The sequence below is a fragment of the Esox lucius genome, chromosome 13 (genome assembly GCF_011004845.1).
Source record: "Esox lucius isolate fEsoLuc1 chromosome 13, fEsoLuc1.pri, whole genome shotgun sequence".
NCBI classification, from domain to species: Eukaryota; Metazoa; Chordata; class Actinopteri; order Esociformes; family Esocidae; genus Esox; species Esox lucius.
The window spans coordinates 14,357,583-14,376,038 of record NC_047581.1 but is presented as its reverse complement, the minus strand read 5'-3'; the positions used below and the strand labels follow the sequence as shown (position 1 = coordinate 14,376,038).

General features: G+C 42.5%; 1 protein-coding gene across 10 annotated transcripts; it reads left to right on the top strand.

The window, feature by feature from the left end:
* Nucleotides 1-205: 205 nt before the first annotated feature.
* msi1b (musashi RNA binding protein 1b) lies at nucleotides 206-18,053 on the top strand. Of its 10 annotated transcripts, none has more exons than XM_034296518.1 (16): nucleotides 210-437; nucleotides 784-824; nucleotides 1,573-1,654; nucleotides 1,818-1,902; nucleotides 7,438-7,479; nucleotides 8,728-8,820; nucleotides 12,489-12,537; nucleotides 13,035-13,117; nucleotides 13,224-13,341; nucleotides 14,191-14,328; nucleotides 14,786-14,824; nucleotides 14,896-14,952; nucleotides 15,356-15,418; nucleotides 16,038-16,192; nucleotides 16,724-16,769; nucleotides 16,894-18,053. In XM_034296518.1, exons 1-15 carry the CDS (start codon nucleotides 379-381, stop codon nucleotides 16,763-16,765), a joined length of 1,146 nt encoding a protein of 381 aa, XP_034152409.1. In that variant the 5' UTR covers nucleotides 210-378; the 3' UTR covers nucleotides 16,766-16,769; nucleotides 16,894-18,053. The 10 variants fall into 10 exon arrangements, with proteins under 10 accessions (XP_034152411.1, XP_034152409.1, XP_034152410.1 ...); XM_034296519.1 differs by having other exon boundaries at nucleotides 213-437; nucleotides 14,248-14,328; nucleotides 16,038-16,213; XM_034296517.1 differs by having other exon boundaries at nucleotides 213-437; nucleotides 16,038-16,213.
* Nucleotides 18,054-18,456: the final 403 nt, after the last annotated feature.

The following is an 18,456-nucleotide window of genomic DNA, read 5'->3' as shown; positions in this document are numbered from 1 at the left end:
AGGAACCCCACACCACAACAAACATTTGTATTCCAATTATGTATGAAGTACTATAACTGACCATAAACTACAACACATAAAAAGTAGAGTATTTTAAGCCAATTGGATATTGATAAGCGTGCGTAAAACGTGCGTAAAATGTTCGAAATAATGTATGAGATAAAGGGGTGCACCGCTTAGCAGGATGAAAGGAACACGCGGGCATAAGAGAGGAGGAGTCTACCACTCTCCTTGGGCCCGATCCCGATGCACTCGTCCCTCCTCTCTGCAACAGCCCGTTTCCCCCTTAACCCTTGGCCAAACCCCCGCCCCATCACTCCACTGCCTGTTTTTCCATACGGTAGGCTACAGGGTACAGTCTGAACACACGGGCACGCAATGGAGACGGAAGGGAGCCAGAGCAGCCTGTCCTCCACGGACTCCCCACACGACCCTTGGTAAACCTACCTTCCCCCGTCGGCTCTACCTAGTCCTGAAATCGGACACACCTCCGAGAAAAACCCGGGAGTTGGGAGAAACTACGATCTCTCTTTTTGTATTGTCGGTCCATGGCACTGCTCATCTTCAAAGAGAAACCGCTCATTTATGTATTTTTTTTGTTGACAAATAATATTTGGGGTTTAATAAGGGTGTATCTTGGAAGAAGTGAATTAAATATCGCTATTACGGGTCGAATAAAAAAAGCATTTAGATGCCCACGATAACCTATAACATCAAAGCTTGCATATTAGCCTACGTATTATATTTGCGTTTTCATTTAAATGTCTTTTTTGTTTTTTTTAGCAAAATGTTCATAGGCGGTCTCAGCTGGCAGACGACACAAGGTAAGATTTTTCTGGACTTAAAACTTTATCAGCCGTGTATTTATTCTCGTCACTCTCTACCTTAACGCTGTTGTAAAGTCAGAAAGTTATATTTGGAAATAAGAATCCGTCAAAGTTTCAAGATTTCTAAAAACGATTATTGAGTTTTGATACACTTGCTTGACGTATAGATCAGTTCTGTGGTCCAATGCTGAAATCAAAGCGCTCATTCAACATAGACAAGTAGTCTAGACTAAACGGGCATGTAATAAAGAATGCCAATCCCCAAGTAGCCTAATTGTGAAAAAAAATACTACTGTCCTTAAACCAAAAATCCGTGAAAAACTGATTTGATTTTGGAAATAAAGAAGTTTACGAATTAATACACCTTTGGTAGGCCTAATAGTCTATTACTGAAGTCAAGACGATAGGGGTGCACTTTTTATCGGAAAAAAATATTTTTGTTACATCCCTTGTATCATCCCTAAGGCATGAATGTTGTCCTGAATGTAATGTTAATTGATCAATACGTTGATTTAACCTAACTGTAGACAATTCTGTATAGGCTGTCATTGTCAACTTTTAAACATCTACTTACCAATCACAGAAATATTATAAAGAATAAGAAGTACAATAATGTCAATCATTATTATAATTTACTGACAACTAGAATATATTGACAATTCTGTCGACAACATAAAACCAGCGCTGTAGGCTACCGACATACTAAAACATCGTTTATCTTACAATTTGTTGTTCTTTCTTTCAGAGGGACTGAAAGAGTACTTTTGCAAGTATGGCGAGGTGAAGGAGTGCATGGTGATGCGGGATCCAGTTACTAAGCGCTCGAGGTGAGGGAGGCGTGCACCGTACGACACCCTATCAGAAAAGCCCGCTCTGATACAACACACTAGTTCAACTGCTCGTCATGACATAGGCCTGCTTCATTCATATTATTATTATATGTGCCAATACTTAGATTTTTTTAATTTATACTCTGACATTTATTTGCAGGGGTTTTGGATTTGTCACTTTTGTTGACCAGGCTGGTGTGGATTCAGTTTTGGCAGTAACCAGACATGAGTTGGATTCAAAAACAGTGAGTTATTAATCCATTTATAGTATTTCTGTTTACATTAATCTTATCCAGTACCAGAACCCATTTCCACTCTTAAAAACTGATCAAAACATTATATTAATATTTTAGGCATTTGACTACACTAGTTCTTTTCTGATTTTCTCAAAGTTTTTATTGTTATCTCTGGGAAAGTGAAATATACATAAAAATATAAATAAAAACATTTAGATCTAAGCATGTCTTTATATTGCCCTATTAAAGAAGTTGCCGTAACAGCCTTTCAACCAGGCTACTTAACTTGGCTATTAGTCAGATAGTTTTGGGTGATGTTGTCCCCATCATGATTTGCAAGTGTTCGTTACATGTAGAGTGGGATCTAAAATCGACATGTTGGAAAGCTCAGGAATAGACTGGGCTACAGAATGGGCTCTCTTTTCTTCACCCTCCCACAGTGAAATGGTGAAGAAAGTGTTACTCAGTGTCAATTTCCATGGTAACTGGGGGTCCCAGACAGGGTTGTGCTCAATAGCAACCGTCTCTGCTACATAGCAAGTTTAAACTCATCATCATCTGTCTGCATTCTGTTCTCTATTTCTGTTTGAAAGTCATTTGTTCCTAATGACTGAAAATAACTTCAGTATGTCTTTGTGAACAAATACATGAATGGACTTCAACTAATAAGCTACAGGTGTTGGTGTAACTGGGATGAGATGATGATATTCCCAACCTTATCGTGTAAAGGCTATTAAATAATGTCAGAACACCTACTACCATATAGAAGGCCATTATTTAATCCCTTACGAGGAAAACAAATCAAAATGTCAGAACTCAATCAGCCGTATCAAAAGTAGCACTATTGTTTTAAATATAACCACACTGAGTGTGTGGTTCTAGAAAGATTGTGTGCAACTTATGTTTGTAGAACTCTGTATGTGGGTGTGTGTGTGTGTGTGTGTCTTTGTCCATAATGAATGTGGGCTGGTCTGTGAACAATGCTGCCCATTGGTCGCCATAGGGACGGCTGAGTTCCCCCTTCCAGGGTGGGAGTGGTGATGGCTGTGGGTAGGTCAGTGTATTGAAATGTGCTGAGGCTCTTTCTTCCCTTTTGTGTTGTGCACACCATCTCAACATATCTATAGATACAGACAGGGAAGATTAGTATAGACTAGAGAGGCACTTCGTAACAGACGATGAGGACTCATGGTTAGGGCTTTGCAGGACCTATGCAACAGGACTGCTTCACTGTAGGACAGTGGTCCTGCATTAACATGCACAGAAGCAGGGAAAGACGTTTGTGAATGAACATTGGAGAAAAAGTCTGACCAAGTCAAAGGTTACTGTAACTGTCTGGTTTGGCATTATGAGTGTCACAATCGGGCCTGTAATGGTTAAGTGCCATGATCTCATCTCTGTGTCTCCATGACACCTGCCTCCAAAGAAAAAAGACACAAACAAATATCCTTGAAAATGATAATGCCTTGGATACCAGATTAGCAGATAGTCTAACTCATAATAAAACTTAGTGTTTACATTTCTATGTTATTTGGAGGGAGCATGGTGAGAGAGTTCACTGTGTGACTGGTATTAGTTGGAGGGAGCATGGCTGAGAGTGGACCAGGTGACTGGTTTTGGAAGGAGCATGGGTGAGAGTAGACCAGGTGTCTGGTGTTTGAGGGAGCTTGGCTGAGAGTGGACCAGGTGACTGGTTTTGGAAGGAGCATGGGTGAGAGTAGACCAGGTGTCTGGTTTTGGAAGGAGCATGGCTGAGAGTGGACCAGGTGACTGGTGTTAGTTGGAGGGAGCATGGCTGAGAGTGGACCAGATGACTGGTGTTGGAGGGAGCATTGCTGAGAGTGGACCAGGTGACTGGTGTTAGTTGGAGGGAGAATTGCTGAGAGTGGACCAGGTGACTGGTGTTGGAGGGAGCATTGCTGAGTGTGGACCAGGTGACTGGTGTTGGAGGGAGCATTGCTGAGTGTGGACCAGGTGACTGGTGTTGGAGGGAGCATGGCTGAGAGTGGACCAGATGACTGGTGTTGGAGGGAGCATTGCTGAGAGTGGACCAGGTGATTGGTGTTGGAGGGAGCATGGCTGAGAGTGGACCAGGTGACTGGTGTTGGAGGGAGCATTGCTGAGTGTGGACCAGGTGACTGGTGTTGGAGGGAGCATGGCTGAGAGTGGACCAGGTGACTGGTGTTTGAGGGAGCTTGGCTGAGAGTGGACCAGGTGACTGGTTTTGGAGGGAGCATTGCTGAGAGTGGACCAGGTGACTGGTTTTGGAGGGAGCATTGCTGAGAGTGGACCAGGTGACTGGTTTTGGAAGGAGCATGGCTGAGAGTGGACCAGGTGACTGGTGTTAGTTGGAGGGAGCATTGCTGAGTGTGGACCAGGTGACTGGTGTTGGAGGGAGCATTGCTGAGTGTGGACCAGGTGACTGGTGTTGGAGGGAGCATTGCTGAGAGTGGACCAGGTGACTGGCGTTAGTTGGAGGGAGCATTGCTGAGAGTGGACGGGGTGACTGTGCTCTGTTGCAGCTTAGTGTGTGTGTCTGGCACGGAGAAGGCTCAGTGACCAGCGACAGGGGAGGGATGGTGAGTAGAGTAGGCTTTAGTTTAGACAGAATACCCAGCCCCCTCTCCCCTCTCCCTCGGCCACAGGCAGGTTATCCTGTTAGTGAGTTCTCCACTGGCAACAGAAAGAATGTGCCATGCTGTGACCGACTGAACTGCTCCTGGAAAAGAATGGAGAGAGGTTTACTCAGAAGGGAGAGTACGAGGAAACTATTCTCGGAGTTGTAGAGGAATTAATGGACTTTCATATGTAGCTGCTGGGCACACTGTCTGCATGTGACTGGAGTAGTCCATCAATCTGTCTATCTATCTTTCTATCATCTATCTAAGAGGAATTGTTGTAGTTTGTTGTTGAAAGATTATAGTAGCTCCCTATGGTTTTGATTGAGGGCCTGGCTAGGTTGGGATTGCGCTCTAATTCTTTCAAGATAGTGTTTGAGGTAAAATGATATTTACAAGATATTTTATAATGCTACAATTCTCAAGCATAGCTTTAACACAAGGATAATCCAATGTGCAGATCTAATGATGATAACAACATTAGTTTAATATAGAGCTGGTGGAACATATTCTGTCTAAACCTGTTTCTGTCTAAATGTGTTTAACTGTATTAACATGTTTCTATCTAAACATTCTGTCTACTAATGTTTAAACTGTGTTACTCCTGAGTGTAGACATCATTAGTGCCCCCCCCCCCCCCCCACACCTGCTATGCACCCACAATCTAATGGCCCAGTAAAGGAAAGTAACAACCTCTACTCATACAATAGACATCAAAGCATTTTGGCTAGTTTTAAAAGGAATCCCAATTCTCATATTGATTTCTCTAATTGGTCATTTGATCTACCAGATTCAGCACTGAAAAAGATCTGAAATCCAATGTGTGAGGTGATTGGTCGAAAAGAATGTTAGAATATTTGAAATGCCTGTGTAAACACTGCCTACAACACATCCTAATATAATGTACTCTATTATTCCTTATAGAATTAGTAGAGATTAAATAGTTCAGAGGTTAGCAGAAGGAATCACCAGATCTGTGATTGCCATGGCTCTCAAATACAGTAATAGGATTGAAAGTAACAAGTGTGGGTTGTTGAGTCAGATGTCTTACAGGTTGTTTGAGCCCTGAAACCTCTGATCAACAGGGAGAGTCTGTGTGTTGTTTCTTACTTGGGCTCACCAAATGTTGCCCATGGTCAGACTGTAGTTTGTCAAAAGGATTGTCCTGAATTGATAAACCCACCTGCTCTTAGGCTCAGCTCTCTGGACCTTGGCCATGGTTTTCTCCCTGAAACCAACCTTAAGTTTACCATGGTCCTCCCTTCTCTGCAGCCTTTGAATGAACAATTCTCCAAGTTCATTTTACACAATTTGCCTGAGTATTTTTTTTTTTTTTTTACTTTGTGTCACGCATTTAAAAAGGGAGTCATTCAATGTGTTCTCACATCAATTCTATACTTGGGTCTTTCATTTTGTTTAAAAAAAAAAAATGTCTAATGTCAATATCTTCCCCCATGGTTGTGTTTTGGTTGCTGTATGTTGATTTTGTTTGTTTGTGTGTGTATGTATGTGTGTGTGTGTGTGTGTGTATGTCTGTTTGTTTTTGAATGTGCACAGGAGTGTTGGACATCAGGAGTGTTGGTGACCGGAGGTGACTATCAGTGTAGTCTAGAGACAATAGAACTAAACAGTAGACTCTGCATCCGATACTCCGTCCAGTCTAGCCTAGCCTTCTTACTCTGCTCTATAGAACCTGCCGTGATGTCCACACTTGACACGTAGACCAAACACTGTACTTTACTCTGGTAAATGCTTGTGGTTTACCATAGAGGCTCTAGCACTCTATTGTAGTTCTACCCTGTCATGGTTACAGACTAATATAGTGCTCTTAGCACTGTACTGTCTTACTGTCTCATAGCATAACAACAGTTCAGAGTGGAGTAGTCTAGCTGTTCTCTAGTTCTATTAGATCAGCATAGACTAATACTATAGAGGTCTCCTGTTCTATAGTCTCTATAGATGCATCTTTTTTGCGCATGGTGTAGTTACTCTATACACGATCTGAACAAATTTCAGTATGACTATAAATTCAGTGGGTTTGGATTTTTTCAGCCTAATTAAAATATTTTTTTTTCATAATTATCGTCGCCATCAACACACCATCAATGTGGGAAAACGCAGCTCCTCCACTGTTGGTGATAGCTGTTTCAGAGCAGACATCGTAAACTCATTAGAAAACATTCACTATCATGATGTTTTAGCAGAAGGAGGCAAAAACAGAGGAACAAACCAAATGAGGCAGACATGTTTTCAGCTGTGAGGATGACGGCTCTCTCCTCCGACCATTCAAACTCCTCGTCTTACTCTTGTTCTGTGCCGTCTCTCCTTTTCTTCCACTCACTCCGTCCGTGTCTCTCTGCTTCTGTCCTTTTTTGCGGAGGTGAAGTGCGTTTGTGACTGTAGTGCCTGTGTGAGATTCCAGGGGATCACATGTGACATGTTGGTGACTAAAAGAGGGAGATGACTATTGAAGGCAGGTTACCCAGAGTGGAGAGGCTCTTCCGTGATTTTGTCACTGCAAAACTACCCCACATTCCACCTGCACAACCTCACCAATAATAATCACTGAGACCAACTCTGGCTGGTGCACATTTTAGTCCATTTGCTTTGCAGTTAAAAAAGAGTTCCTTCGTTTTCTTTATAAGAAGCAAATTTTACAACATTTCTTTCGTCTTCTCTTCCCCACCTTGAGAAACAAATTCACCCTCTGTCTGTCCTCGACTTGTGTTACGACTGTAGTTCTCATGATGTGTTGTTGCATGGTTAGAACCGTAACATGGAACCTTTACAGGTTAAGGCAAGGAGCGGAACCCGAAGAGACCAGAACCATGGAGTGGATTTACCTAGAATTATCTGAAAAAATAGGCTTGTTCTTTGTATTGAATTGTTTTTCTAAACTGTCTTTTTCTCCTCTTAACTTCTCTAGATTGATCCCAAAGTTGCGTTTCCTCGTAGAGCCCAGCCCAAGGTGAGTGAGTGTAGTGTGTCCTGTGTGAATGACATTGCTGGGAAAGAGAAGTATAGCCAGTGTTTGCTGTCTCTAGCTTTTCCCATTCTATCTGGGCTAATGCCTTGTAATAAGATGAATGTGACTGATTGTGTGACCTCACTGTACACGCAATACACTCTTATGTGATCAAGTGGCTTTTGTTAACACCTTATTCAGCACAATCATTTGCGTTGTACATTCCTGAATGCTTAAAGTGTATACGGCAAGATCTCCAGCATTAACGGTCACCATCATAACAATAGTTTTTTTCCACAAGCTGTTCATAATGTGATGTTTATTAAAAAATGTCGGTTATGCTTGTGCAGGGATACCTCATCCGTCAACATTATTTGTCATTCATATGTTTCATGAATTTGAAAAACTGTCTGTTGGCACCTGAATTCACTCATAATTTAGATGATGACACAAGCATGATGATGATGATGATGGTATCTGTAGGCCCAATGACACAGTAAATGTTACATCGTAATCCTTTGAGTTATCATTGTTAGGTATTTATGAGGTCTGTTGAGTTTTACTTATCATCACTGTATGGACACAATAAATAAATCACACTGTAGGCTTATTTATTTCAAAAAGACAAGAGGATTTGGTCTTTGAAATGCTCAGTGTGGCGTTGTTAGAAAACAAATCCCATTTTGAGATTTTTACGTGCATTTACATTCATATACCCTGGTTTGATGGTTGGATGATCAACATCTCATTTCCAGAGATGAGTTTTTCTTTCTTCAAACAACTCTTGAGCAAGAAGGGCATCATGCTATTGTCCCTGTCCCTGTCCATCTGGTCATGCTGCTGACTTGGATTATGTTTTACAGACTCTGGACACAGCCCACATGCATAAATTAATTATTACAATTTTTACTTCTTAAAATGTTCACCCGGCACAACCAGAAGAGTGGTCCCTCTCTAGGTTTCTTCATAACTTTCATCCCTTTTCGGGGGTTTTTCCTAGCCACTGTGCATCAACCATGTTGTTGCTTGGTCTTTGGGGTTTCAGGCTGGGTGTAAAAGCACTTCGTGACAACTGCTGTTGTAAAAAGGGCTTTACAAAATACATTTGATTGATTGATGATAGTTTCTTCAATTTCAGGGTAGTGTGTAAATATTATAGTGGGTATATATCTTCAAAAAAAACTTTTAAACTGCACAGGGCCTTTAATTTGTTCTCTGTCCATTCACAAATGTACCCATATTCCCTTGCAGCTAGTGACTCGGACTAAGAAGATCTTTGTTGGGGGACTGTCTGTGAACACCACTATTGAGGATGTCAAGGCGTATTTTGACCAGTTTGGAAAGGTAAGTAGCATGTGATCTAGGACAGCCATTAAAAAGTAGAAGGTAGACAAGTGTGTGGATCTGTTTGTCAGACTGTGTTGTTGAGTGAAGGAATGGAGGTGAGTGTTGCATGCTGAGTTATGGGTAGAAACGACGTGGAATGGAATAATGACTTCGATGGAAGGAGAGTTACTTGTGATAGATGTAGAGGGTATTGCCAGAGGGAAGAGGTTTCGAGGTGATATGGAGCACTAGGTGAAGACGAAGAAAAAAGTTTTGGGGAGGGAGTGAGTGGCGATGGTGGGGAAGGGGGAGGGATTATCAGAATCTGAATTAATCTGATGCAACAGCTGCTCCTACCCCCAACCCCCTCCTGGCTCGTTACCGTGGTGACCCGGCTTGCCCATTGTCCCAAAGTAATTCAGCAGGCAAGGGGTTTTGTGTTGAGGGGTTGGGGGGGGGGGGGGGGGTTGTCAACCCAGGACTTGTATAACAATAACAGTGGTCGACCAACGGTCAAAACAGACCCAGACCAGCATACTGGTCACTTTAGACTGTCTTCAGCTCTTCACACTTTGATTTTGTTTTAATATCCATCCGTATTTATTGAAGTGCCTTTAGTGTACTTACTCTTCCCACTGTATTCCAAGGGCTTTGAAATGAGCTGAGAGAGTAAATGAAGGGGTAACGAAGGCAGAAGGGAGGGCCTGGGTGGGGGGGTGGGGTGGGGTGGGGGGGTTGAGGTTGGTTGTTGAGAAGTGGAAATAGGCCAGAGAGATGGTTCAGGGATTTAGTGGGAGTATTATATCTTCGAACAAAGCTAGGCAAATATTTTGTTACTGTGTACAGGGAACAGTTTTCTTAAGGAGGTCCACTGTGGTTTTCACGTACCACTCTGTGTTTACACTAACTATTTTAAATGTGCAAATCTTGAATTTGTGGCCACAGGTAACCTATGCAGTTGGTGTCAATTCAACTGGTGAAGGGATAAACCCATGAGTCTGGATGCTAACTAGATTAGCTTTCAACCCTGATAATAGGCTAAGGCAAAGCTTGTTTATGTAGTTTAGTCAGCCATTGGTCAATCTGGTGCAGTCAGTCCGGGCAGAGTTTGATTATGTAATATTGTATTAAAAGTCTTGATAACTGAAATGATACATCCTCTATTCATCACATACTACTGTATTTGACACACGAAGGGCTTCCCTCTGGATCATAAAACAGCATGAATGACATGAGAGCTAGAGAGAGATTTGGATGGATTGACAAATGTAGGCTCCAACCACCCATGGAAGTTCCTGATTACATTGCCTCACTGGGCCTTTTGTCTCCTGGCGTGCTCTGGACAAGGGGGTGGAGAGAGGGATGGAGAGAGGAAAAGAGAGGATGAGCATTGGAAAGAGGAGAGGGAAAGAGGGGAATGTTGTCCAGTGCACTGTTCAAATGTCCCGTGTTTAAAACATCTCACTATGAAGGACTGTTCTTCACTTAGAAACATTTAGTTAAATTAGGATACTATGTTTGACCATTTCAATGGGTGCTTGTGGTTAATATCTGGTGATAACTATGTGGCACATGCCAATGACAAACATGTAATGTCGGTTCTACCTTCCTTCAAATTGTAGACTTCATAGTACGTCTTTTAATTTGCTGTAGTTGAGTGTGGTTCCATTTCTGTGTTGTGGGGCTTGACCTGGAAAGAGACAGGCCTGCTTAGTAAGGAAGGAGGGGGGGGTACTGAAATGTCACAGTGGAAGGAGTGCTAAGGCCAACAGGTCTTCTTTCACACTGGCTGCAGCCGTCCGTCTCTCACCATTGACCTTTCTGAGTGCAAGCTGCCCAAGAGTCCCCGAGCGCAAACACACTCACGCTGACATTCACTAACACAACGTAGCAGTTCTAGTGGAACCTCCTAGGAACCAGCGGTTCTGTCACAAAGTTGGTTGGAACCATGTGCATGGCTTTGTTAAAAACATGAAAGGCATTGGATGAAAACCCAGATTCCCATAAGAAATTATTCGGCAGAAATTATTTTAAGACTATATTTGAATTATAATAAGTGTGATATATTTAATCCATTTTTATTATACAGTTCCGGAAATAATTAAGAGACCACTGCACCTTTTTCTTTCCTTTCCAAAAAAGTTGAAAAGGAAAGTTTTGAGTGAGGAACAGAAGCGTACAATTTGCAGTGGTCCCTTCATTTTCTTCCGGAGCTGTATGTTTTTACTGGTGTGTATTTTTCTGTGGATCGCTGGATGAGATATCCGAGCGTCCATACTGTGGAGGAAGCGCCAGAGAGAGGGAGGGACGGATAGACCGGCAGACTGAGAGAGAGAGGCAGAGAGGGACATAGGTAGAGAGAGAAATAGAGTGAGAGAGAGGAGGCACAAGGAGAAGAGGATTTATGACTGTGCCAACAGACAAAGCCTCCACACCTCTTTGTTCTCCTGCTCCCATTCTTTGACTCTCTGTTCCTCTCCCTCCCCATTTAGTCCCCCACTTTCTATCTCTACCTCTACCTCACCATGCTCTCTCTTTCACCTCTCCCTTTCTTTTACTGTCTCACACACACACACCCACACCCACACACACCCTCTCTCACTCACACACACGTTCTCACTTTCACTCACTCACACACACACTTTCTCTTTTTCACTCACTCACACACATACACACTACCTCGCTTGTCGTTAAGGACAAATAAAGTTTGAGATGTCAAAGTAGAAACGAGTAGAAACTAAGTTGCTCCTTTGTGTAGCACCAAGCTCACCACCTCATTCTAAGTTCAACACTGTTACATCCCAGAGGCGATGCAAATTAGTTAGCATTGCCCGTTAAGTGTTGAGGCCTCCTCAACGGGGATTTCCTGGTCTCTCTGCATTGTAGCGACTCCCTCAGGCGGCTCAGACGTTGCTGTGAAATGGGGCTTCACGTTGGAAGAGCAGTGTGAAAAATCGCACTGTTTCAGTGTGGATGAAGTAACATTGTATTAGAGTAATATTTAAACATACTCTCTGATCCAGAGTGACATACAGTAGCGTGGCGCCAGTGTTGCAGTGGGCTGCACTAACATCACGCTCTTCCAGGTTTAGTGGGAATTGTTACGATGAGACGGGGCAATAGATACCGCTGGAGATGAAGACATTGGAATCACTTTTCTTTTCTCTGCAGCATTGCAGGGAGGGTCCAAAGCAACAGGGTGATCGAATGAGGAAGTGATGTGGATTTTAACCACTGCCATTGTCTCTCTATATCTGTCTGTTTGTCTCTCTATATCTGTCTGTTTGTCTCTCTTTATCTGTCTGTTTGTCTCTCTTTCACACACTCACACATTGTCCATCTTTGAAAGAGGTTTTTGCACAGTTAACATGCTAAGGGCCAACTTTGGAGAGTTGGTAGAATAAGGGATTATTCAGAAATAGTAAAGATCTGATGTCCATGAATCAGTCCTTTCCCAGTGACTGTCTTTTGCCTGTGAATTTCAAATGCCCCCCCCCCTTAAGTTTATTCTTCTACTGTTTTCTTCACATCCTTCACCATGCCCACCCCCTTTGGTAACCTCCACCCTCCATCCTGCTCGACCCCTCCTGTCCATCTGTTGCGGAGCCTCCCAGTAGAACTTGAGAAGGGATGAGGTCAGACAATATGTGGTGCGTTGCGTTGAAGTTTGTGTTTGTCTCTTCCAGGTCGACGATGCCATGCTCATGTTCGATAAGACAACCAACAGACACAGAGGTGAGGCTGAGGAACCTTCTTCCTGTCCCCCAGTACCTGAACACCGCTATCGTCCCATTCATTATGCGTCTCTGTATCGTCTCCTACTGCCCTGCCCCCCAGTCCCCCGGGGGCAACCGAGCAGGAGGAGAGGAACGAGGCTAGGCTAATTAGTCAGTCTGTTAATCGTGGCTCAGGATAAAGCCTCCTTAAGCACCTCCTCACACTGGGACTGATCGATTATGACAGTCCACCAGCTTTACTGGGCTGAGGGAGGGAGGAACGTTGGCCTGGCCTAGAGGGGAGGGAGGAGGGGATGAGCCAAAAACAGTGCCCTAAGGGGGGGTTACTAAGTCATGATTATAGTGGGTAATACTGTAGGGGGTTAGTTAGCAGTGATGCATTTGCCTTGAACTGTAACCCACTGAGAAATTGATTTGCCCTCTTAGAAATCTTTCGCATTGTGTCCTTCATCAGGTGACTCATCACAAACATCATTTGTATTTTGTCCACTCCAGGGTTTGGCTTTGTCACGTTTGAGAATGAGGATGTGGTGGAGAAAGTGTGTGAGATCCACTTCCATGAGATAAACAACAAAATGGTAACATAGAATGGCTGCAAATAAACCCTTTTTGTAATTCAATATGCAATTTCATTGTTTAGTTGCAGTCGTTGACTGATTTATCCCCGCTGGCTGTTTCTGTCAGGTGGAATGTAAGAAGGCCCAACCCAAGGAAGTGATGTCACCCACGGGCTCAGCCAGGGGGCGCTCTCGAGTGATGCCCTACGGCATGGACGCCTTCATGTTGGGCATTGGCATGCTAGGTAATCTCACCAGCACCAAGATGACCACAATATTAATGGCGTTATGATGTGGCCACTGTATCCTTGTAGCCAAGTTAGTCAGATGACTGAGAAGCACTGTTCAGAGAGCAACGTATCTCACATTATTTATGAGGTACATTTATCGGGATTTAATGGTGGAACAAATAGTTTAAACATATCCCCAAATTGTGCAATACTTATCTTAAATTCAGTCCATTGAAACATGTTTCCAGAAACAGAGACAGGGGATACTGTATGTCATTGTTAAATCAGATCAACTGTGAGCTGAGCATGAATACACCACATTTTCTGTTGGCTTGTATAGACTGAAATTGTTAACGTATTATAAACCCATTAAACCTTGTGGCAAAATGGTTCTTTTTACATTTCACTATTAATTAATACTCATTTTAGAATCACTTCAAATAAAGTCTCTGTTTCTTTGAGGGTTACCCTGGCTCGGCGTTTCGATGAATGTGTAAATCTTGTCAGGACAAGATGACTTTTGTCAAAATATTTGCTTCAATATATTTGCTTCATATATACAATATATATGCTTCTATTCAGCCAATATTGATCAAAGTCAACTTTTCCTATTCATATTTACACATTTATAAAGTTGGAGGAGGGGTATGCCTACACGAAACACAGACCTAATTTGAAGTGGATATAAAAATACCCTATGGAAGAAATTAATGCTGTAATAAGGCAAATAGACTATTTTCCAGTTTTGTCTCAAGGTTTTGTGGGGATTTTGAGTAAATTATTTCAGTCAATAGACTAGAGAATGTTACTGCCTGTATTGTTTCTATGAACCTGTTGTTACATTGACAGTATCCTCTTTCACAGGCAGGGGGCAGCACTGTTTCACTCAAACACAGACCCATGACTGTCCTTTCACCATAGGTTACCCAGGGTTCCAGGCAGCTACGTATGCTAGTCGGGGTTACACTGGCATCACCCCTGGATATACCTATCAATTCCCTGGTAAGACCCTACGCTTTACCCATTCATGACATCATCCTGGCCATTTTGACTGGTCCCTGGTCTCTAAGATGGTCCACTCATTTGATGATTGTTGGGTAATTTCTAGGGTTTTCATTTGTGTCTTTTGAGTCGTCATACTATATTTAACTCCCACAAAACACAGACAAACATTGTCACCACAAACATTCCTCCACAAAGTTTATAAAGCACTCTTGAGTGTCATTGGCTGCTTGTAAATATCAGGGAGTGGAATTGCATGTGCTTTGCATGCTTCCTGTGTGATTGTGTGTGTATGTAAGGAAAAGGTTTTGGGGAGGGGGCATTATATTTTTGATCACTTCCTAACATTTTAGGCTTGTACAACCAGTTAAGCTGAATTCTTCCACTCTGTAAATCTGCTTCTTTCCATTCCCTCTCTTCTTTCGTTATTTCCTCTTATTTCATCCCTCCACCTCAGGGTTCCACGGTCTTCATCCTAGTTGTGTGTTCTCTGCAGGTGAATGAATGAATGATTCCCTTGCCTCGCTGGTGGTGTGTTTCAACAGCACTCTGATGTTTCTGTTCTAGAATTCCATTTAGAGAGGACTCCCCTTCTGACATCACCCCACCCCCCTGAGCTCACAGGTCAGTCCCTTCTTCTGACATCACCCCACCCCCCTGAGCTCACAGGTCAGTCCCTTCTTCTGACATCACCCCACCCCCCTGAGCTCACAGGTCAGTCCCTCCTCTGGCCTTTACAAGCAGCACGCTGTCAGTCTGCTACAACACATTCACTGTGCATACCAGTCTCATACACTGTGACGCCAGTTATTAGGCTGTATTTACACACCAAACAGTTCTGGGTCTGAACTCATCAGGTTTTTGGTTAATGTACCCTGTAACACTATGTAACGCCATTTGTTGGAGTTTTAAATCATGCTGAAGATGGTAGAGATGTTTTTCTGACTGACTTGTGTAGAGAGGTCATGTCTGTTTGTAGGCTGAGGTGGATTTTTGACCTCCTGACCCTCCTCCTTGTCCTCCTCAGCCATTCCTCTGACAGCATATGGACCAATGGCAGCGGCAGCGGCAGCGGCAGCAGTTGCTAGAGGTATGGATGAAACCTCTGTCATCCAAATCTGTCATGGTGGCGGAATGGACAAGACCTCTCATTTTACCTGTCAGGATGACTGAATGGATGAAACCTCTCTCATTCAAATCTCAGTCAGGATGACTGAATGGATGAAACCTCTCTCATTCAAATCTCAGTCAGGATGACTGAATGAATGAAACCTCTCTCATTCAAATCTCAGTCAGGATGACTGAATGGATGAAACCTCTCTCATTCAAATCTCAGTCAGGATGACTGAATGAATGAAACCTCTCTCATTCAAATCTCAGTCAGGATGACTGAATGAATGAAACCTCTCTCATTCAAATCTCAGTCAGGATGACTGAATGGATGCAACCTCTCTCATTCAAATCTCAGTCAGGATGACTGAATGGATGAAACCTCTCTCATTCAAATCTCAGTCAGGATGACTGAATGAATGAAACCTCTCTCATTCAAATCTCAGTCAGGATGACTGGATGGAAGAAACCTCTCTCATCTAGATATTGATCAGGCTATGACTGAATTGAAAAATTATTGGCAAAACACTATGTTGTATTTGTTTGGCATATTTAATTCTGTCTGTCTAACTGTTTGCTTCTGTATTTTGATATTATAGGCTCCACCCCCTCTCGTTCTGGGGGTTTCCTGGGCACCAGCAGCCCTGGGCCAATGGCAGACCTGTATGCAGCAGCCAGTCAGGAGTCTGCAGTCAGCAGCTACCTCAGTGCTGCAAGCCCCTCCCCAAGTACTGGTTTCAGCCATAGTCTGGGGGTAAGACACAGCCCTTATCACGTAGGTATTTTAGACCCTATTCATGTTTGGAAATGCAAAAGGTGTCTGCATGCTATCTATCCAGTTTATCATAGCACAATTATCAATGCTACATTGCAGTGCTCCTAAATCTATCTTGGCTTGCATTGGTAGATCCCTCAGTGCAATTGTGATGCATTGTCTAATCCTGTGTTACTGAAAACCAAGCAGGAACATTTACACTTTTTTACACAATTAAGTCAAAAATGTGAGAAATACATTTGTAAATATATGTATATTTTATCGCTTGGGAGGTTATGACTGTATAAAATTAAGAGGATCTGTTATGAGCATTAAGTTCTGCATAGAAATGTGAGGGCTAAGTCAAGTAAAATGAACAAGTTCTGCTGATCAAATGTATTGTACCTGCTGTGTAAGTGTGTACATGCTCCTGTGCTGTGAAGTGTTGCCTTGCTGTTGAGGGCGTTGGGGGGTCGTATTATGATGAGAACCCTCCATCTAATCGCTGCTGTGTCTGACTGCATTCCACAGGGCCCTCTGATTGCTACGGCTTTCACCAATGGCTACCACTGAGACGGTGAGCCTGCTGCCACGCCACTCATGTTCTATTTACAGTACATTCATTCAAACAGATGAAGAGATACTACTATATACAATCTCCTCTATGGAAACGTTGTAACAAACAGTGGGTTTCTCTGCAGGTCTGAGTGCTGAGAGATGAAAGGAGTTGACGCTGCTTGGAGCTGATCTGACATGTCTCTGTATGGTAACCCCACTCTGGCAGTGCAAACACTGACCCTTGACCCCAGATATCCCCGCCCCCGGAGCTATCTTTTTCAGACTTCCTGTATTCTGTCTTAACATCACGTCCTGTCTAACATGTTGCTGTAGTTAGCAGAAAGGAACTACCTTTTAAAAAAAAACATTTCTGTTTGTATTAGAAAAACATGCGGATAATCCTAGTTACTTTTTTCTTTTGTTTTGTTTCACTTGAATGTTTTGTGAACATTTTAATGTAAACTTCTGTGTCTTGATGATTAGTTTTTTGATTCCTTTGATTGTTTTTGTTGGGAGGCGTTTTATTAAGAGGTGGAAAAGGTGAAAGAGTGATCTCTAGGTACGAAATATGCGGAGGTCTGGAGCAATAATTTGTACTTAATAAGTGTATATTTGTTTCTGATTAATACACATTTTTGTATGTATTACTATGTTGAAAAATGTATATCTTAGTAGGTTTATAACAAACATTTGTTCTACTAATAATGATCAAAGTAACACAATTGATAGTTATGAGCATATTTCCAGGCTGTTTAAACTGTGTGATGCTTGTTTTTGTAAAATATTGTAAATATAACGTCTTTTAGATTCCGCATGAAAATGAGGGGTGTTGGGAAGGCAGAGTGTTGGCGGAGGGAAATGCTGCGATGGTTATTTGTTTTCAGCAGATGGTTTTGTAATTTCATTTATGCTGTTCTGTACTGAAAACCCAGACTGTTAGATATTAGAGAGACGAGACACAGACCGCCTGCTTCCCCCATCCCCTGGACATCAGTCATAACACTAACATGAACTTACACGTATTGTATTTGTGTTATTCATAATGTTTCTTTGTGAGACTGGTCCAGGTCTGTCAGAGTGAAAGGGTTTTATACTGTGAAATCACCCAGGGACCTTGTTATCAGTGCTGGGTCAGAGAATGCTGCAGGTGTTACATTCGCGTTGGGGATATCAGGGCAGGATACTCCTCTAACATAAGAGACTTGCTGGTTTTTTATTTGTCATTACTTGGTACGTTGTTATTTTATTGTTGTTTTCGATTTACCATTTTGAATATGTTATAAAGGAAAATGAAGGACAAACATACTGGAACAGTTGTGAGAGTGTTTCGCAATGGTACGATTTTATGGCTGAATTACTCCGCTGATTCAGTTGATGAGTTTGAGTGCTTGTTTGTTTGTGTTTCTGTGTGAGTGCTATGTATGGCTGTATTATGTGGTCACACTTATTGGCATCGGGTGTGAAATGTATTGTCAGGGAATTGATACATTGGTGGCAAATGTGAATTTATTGCTGCCATTTTGGTGTGTTACTGAACTTCCTTGTCTCTGTCAGTGTGTGAATGGGATTCCTTCATTAATTCCAGTGCTATTTTAACACTCTACTTTAACACTCTATTTTAAATCTAAGTGGTGGTCCTGAGGATTTCCCATGATGTGGTTGTATGTATTTATCCTCAACCCCTTCTCCACACTGACAGAGATTTT

Coding starts and splice junctions, on each gene's coding strand:
- msi1b (XM_034296517.1), top strand. CDS start 379: ATGGAGACGGAAGGGAGCCAGAGCAGCCTGTCCTCCACGGACTCCCCA. Junction 438..783: donor GACTCCCCACACGACCCTTG/GTAAACCTACCT, acceptor TGTTTTTTTTAG/CAAAATGTTCATAGGCGGTC. Junction 16,214..16,723: donor TAAGACACAGCCCTTATCAC/GTAGGTATTTTA, acceptor TGCATTCCACAG/GGCCCTCTGATTGCTACGGC.